The 4,773-nt window shown below is 40.9% G+C and overlaps 1 protein-coding gene across 1 annotated transcript in view; it reads left to right on the top strand.

Moving 5' to 3' along the window:
• The first annotated feature begins 177 nt into the window (after positions 1-177).
• The window catches only part of LOC100546531 (urea transporter 2), a 66,176-nt gene continuing 61,580 nt past the window's right edge, over positions 178-4,773 (top strand). Inside the window, exons 1-5 of the mRNA XM_031557219.1 lie at positions 178-372; positions 1,061-1,250; positions 1,608-1,736; positions 2,800-2,992; positions 4,021-4,170. Of these exons, the coding sequence (XP_031413079.1) occupies positions 225-372; positions 1,061-1,250; positions 1,608-1,736; positions 2,800-2,992; positions 4,021-4,170 (810 nt within the window). The 5' untranslated portion in view covers positions 178-224. The remainder of the gene's footprint in view (positions 373-1,060; positions 1,251-1,607; positions 1,737-2,799; positions 2,993-4,020; positions 4,171-4,773) is intronic.

Below are 4,773 nucleotides of genomic sequence, written 5' to 3'. Positions count from 1 at the left end.
GCAGCCTGGTCTGGTATTAAATGTGATGGTTGGCAGCCCTCCATGTGGCAGGGGGGTTGGAGCTTCATGATCCTTGAGGTTCCTTCCAGCCCAAGCCATTCTATGATTCTATTTGAGCAATAACATGTAGAGAAAACAATAAGCAGACACCAGTAAGAGTCATTGCAATGAATTGCATGTTGTTTGTTTTTCCTTGAATTCTACCAAAGGCTCAAATCCTCACCATGGAAAACAGTGTTGATGTCAAGATAGAAACCAAGGGAGAAAGAAAGCCAAGAAAGCAAAGTCAGATAAGTAAAGGTGGAAAGAGAGTCTGCAGAGCTGTTGGGTACATCACAGGAGACATGAAGGAATTTGGTGCCTGGCTGAAAGGTAAAGCTATTATTTCACCATAACTAATTGAGGCATTCCAAAGAAGAATTATATTAAAAGAGTAATAACTAACTTCTCAGTAACAGGATTCAAGTTGGAGCAGAACAGAAATGATATCTGTCCTGAATTATTTCTGTTCTGTGGGAAAAATGCAGCTTTGTGCAGAGAGCCACATGCTGCTTAAATCTTGAGGATGGCTGAGGTGACATTTACCTCCTGGCATGCCATGGACAAAATGAATGTAGTCCCACAGAACACAGCCTAGGATGGTTATTCTGTGCCCTGCCGTTCTTCAGAACATTCCCTCTCCTACCAGCTGATCCATTTCTGTCTGTGAAGCCAAATTACACATAGGTGAGTGTCTTTGGTCTCCATAATAAATCAGCAATTGGCTACACATACAGTTTGCCATCTGAGGCACAGACATCATAAATTAGCTAGTGTATATGAAGCTGGTCCGGGGAACTCTTCAGCACGGGACTCTGGCAACCACACTGTTCGTCTCAGCTTTACAGATGCAAGACTTCAGTACAGACCATACTAATTCTCAGTCAGCTTTTAGAGTCTTGTTGATTCATTGCTTCGGTCATGCTGTCAAAGTCACTCTGCCAAAACTGTTTATGAGTTTAAAAATAAATAACCTATCCCAAATCAGCCTCATCTGTGCGCTTAATTTGATCTCTTCCAGATAAGCCCATCATGATCCAGTTTGTTGACTGGGTGCTGCGTGGGATATCCCAGGTGATGTTTGTCAATAATCCCCTCAGTGGTTTGATCGTAGTCGCTGGTTTCCTGGTGCAGAACCCATGGTGGACACTCACAGGCTGCTTAGGAACAGTTGTCTCAACCTTAACAGCACTTATTCTGGGTCAGGACAGGTAAGACTATCACATATGTGTTAAACTGCATTAGACTTTCACATATGTGTTAAGTAAGAATCGTGGATGAAAAGAGCACTTATCCTTAGTTAAAACTGCTAGGGCTAGACTGATCTCAACGACACCAGCTACAGCTGTGAGGACACTGAATAGAACTATGGAAAGAGTAGGGGGTGCTTAAAGGACTCAAGTGTGTGCTCAGTGTGAAACTGAAGGTCAGTACACAAGCCTTGGCAGGTCAGCATCACAGATTCTTGGTTATATGGGATAGGAAGGGATAATGCAGGTGAAGCACCTGCAGGGAAAAGATTTCAGGACAGTTGTTTGTTGTTTGTTTGTTTGTTTTTTTCTCTTCAGATCAGCCATAGCAGTAGGCTTGTATGGCTATAATGGGGTCTTGGTGGGATTGCTCATAGCAGTCTTCTCTGCTAAGGGAGACTACCATTGGTGGCTTCTACTGCCGGTAGCACTGGTGTCAGTGACATGGTAAGTGTGACATCTCTGCTTCTTACTCCAACCCCAGAGTTTCCTAACTGAAGGAATGGTTGAGCCATTGTGTTTTTATGTGCTATGCAGTCTACAAGGAAAAAGAAACATGACTGGCATGTACGTGCTTCTAAATCTTGGATTATGATTTATACTTTCAAACAAATACAGTACTCCCATAATCATAAATAAATCAAACAAGTAAAAGGAAAAATGATGGCAGGTCCTACGTAATTCAGTGCCCTAAATGTTAGCCACTTGCTGTGATGCATCAGTTCATTCTTGTCTCAGGTGAAACTGGATGATCGTTGTGGTCCCTTTCAACCCAGGCCATTCTATGATTCTATGATTCTATGATTCTATGATTCTATGATTCTATGATTCCCTGTCATCATCAACCATAAGTATTTCATCTATTTATATTTTACACACCGTATAAAAGTGCCATGAAAATTTACCTCACCAGGCACAAAGGCTGCTCAGTGGTCTCAAGACATGATATTTGATGCTTATGAAAACAAACAGCTAATAATACTTTACTGATATATATGGCACCATAGTCTGCCAGGTGTTTGTGGCACCATAGTCTGCCAGGTGTTTGGATATTGAAAATATTGAAAGCTGGTCTTTGGTTCCCAGACATCCCACATTGGATTCCTAGATCCCACATATCATCCATCTGCCAGAAGTTTATGTAGTGTTATACTCACCTTAACAAGTATGCCTCTGATATCTGCCTCCTGATGGACCCAATCCATAAGGTTGAACAAAGGCACACAGCCTTCTTTCCAGGTCAGTTAGATTTGGCATTAGTACCCTCTACAGAATCCATATCAGGTATTTAAGACAATAAAAATTAAATAAAAAATTAAGCACAGCTACTGATCTGGGGAATAACTCCACACACCAGTGGAGGACCAGAGGACCCTAGTTCCCTCAGGTTCACCAAATTCACCACGTATCATATTGCAGAGCACAGCAGGAATCTGTACGTTGCTAAGTGACCTGTGGAGGGCAGAGAATTTGCTGATCTCCTAGTGAGACCATTTTGTTCTTCTTTCAGCCCTGTTTTCACCAGCGCTTTAGGTTCAGTCTTCTCTAAGTGGGATCTGCCTGTTTTCACCTTGCCTTTCAACTTGGCCTTGACCCTCTATCTGGCTGCATCAGGACCCCATAACCTCTTCTTCCCTACAACCGTCATTCAGCCTGCAACAACAACACCAAACATCACCTGGACAGACGCTGACATGTCAATGGTAGAATGCCCTAAACAGCTTTCTCCATTAAAAGCATTATGGAACCATATTATCCCCCTTTGCATCACTGTAATATGGCCTGGCAACGCAAAACTGCACTTACAAAATAGCTCTTATCCAATACGTAAGGGCTTACTCCAGGAACTGATATTTCTAATATCCTGAAAACAAGAAGAGAATTTTTGGGGATGTAGTATCATTTGTTTACAGTTGAATCTAAATATTTAGACTATAATCTTCAGAGACTGTCTGCAACTTATTGATCCATTACTTTGCATATACTGATGACCACTTCATAGCAAGGGTTATACTAAGGCTCAATTAACTCATAAGACATTTTTAGTTTTCCACTCAGAGTACTTTTAAAAATGCATCAGAAAGCAGTCTTTCTGAGAAGAAATGATAAAGCATATGTTACTAAAATTGTTACAAACTTTTTTTAGTTAATAATCAAGTGGGACCTTTCCAAAGAAGCATTTTATTCTGCTGCATAGCACAGTAAACAGCAGACAGAAGAGTAAGCACTTTCCCCTAAGGCTCAGTGGACTATTTTAAAGGGTTCCCAGGGAGTGATTAAGGAAGTTAATTGGCACTAAATAGCAAACCACACAGGTTGCATTTCCAAAAGAACCTTTACCATGACACATAATTTTATGGGTACTATAAATGAACCATTCCACGTTGACGGAACAGAGCACTTTGAAGGAAATTTTCTCTAAACCATCTCTATATCTGCAACCAATCTGGGTTCTTCACTCCTGTCCAAAGCAGGGGCACATCCACTCCTTTGGGAATGGTCCATCCTTTTCTTCCCATCCAAGCCATTATTTTCACAAGACCTCCTGAAACAAATAGAATTTCTACCACTCAGCCAAACTAGTTTGAAAGCGACCATCTAAAACTAGATTGGGCTTGGTTTTGATGTTGGTTGTTGTTTTTTTGTTGTTGTTTGTTTGTTTGTTTTTGGAAAACAAAGCAACAAAGGGGATTAAAAAAAATGTCTTTCTTTTTCTTTTTCATTCACACAGCTGCTGCAATCCATTCCAATTGGGGTAGGCCAGGTTTATGGCTGTGATAATCCCTGGACTGGGGGAATTTTCCTGCTTGCTTTATTTATCTCATCTCCACTCATCTGTCTGCATGCAGCAATCGGATCAGCAGTGGGGATGTTGGCAGGTAAGGACTTTATTTGATCCACAGGTATATACAGAAGCACAGAGAATAAAAGAGGAAGCAGAGTGGCTGGAACGTTTATAGTTGCAAATGTGTTTTCCACTGGAGAAAGATTGCTTGAAAAAAAAACGAGCTCTTCTGTTTTAAGAATTCTTTTGATTGACTTCCACATTCTCTTACCCCATTTTACGACGGTAGAAATCTTCAGAAGAAAGTAATGCACTTTTGGCTGAAATGGCTTTCTATCCTGAAATACTTCATTTCTGGATATATCCTGATGTTTTTAGGAGCAGCTTAATAAAAGTCATTGCCACAAGTCTGACTGTGCAGGCCTTAGGGACTCATTCAGAGTTTAAATGTACGCTCGCTGACTAATATATCTTCTGCTGCAACTCTAAGGCCAAATTCAGCTCAGCAGCACCAGGGAAAATCCACAGCGATTACATTAGTCTGAAGAGTCTTTAGTCTTGGACTGTCACAACATGGCAACAAACAGGAATTCAGCATAGACATGCAGGCTTGAGCCCCCCAAAAACAGAGTTTGGGCTACTTCTCAGTTTTTTGGCTAAGGAATGATATATTTTTGACTTTTTTTTTCTTTTTTTTTT

This window comes from Meleagris gallopavo, chromosome Z (assembly GCF_000146605.3).
Source record: "Meleagris gallopavo isolate NT-WF06-2002-E0010 breed Aviagen turkey brand Nicholas breeding stock chromosome Z, Turkey_5.1, whole genome shotgun sequence".
In the NCBI taxonomy this organism is placed as follows: Eukaryota; Metazoa; Chordata; class Aves; order Galliformes; family Phasianidae; genus Meleagris; species Meleagris gallopavo.
This window is presented reverse-complemented; position numbering and strand designations above follow the sequence as displayed.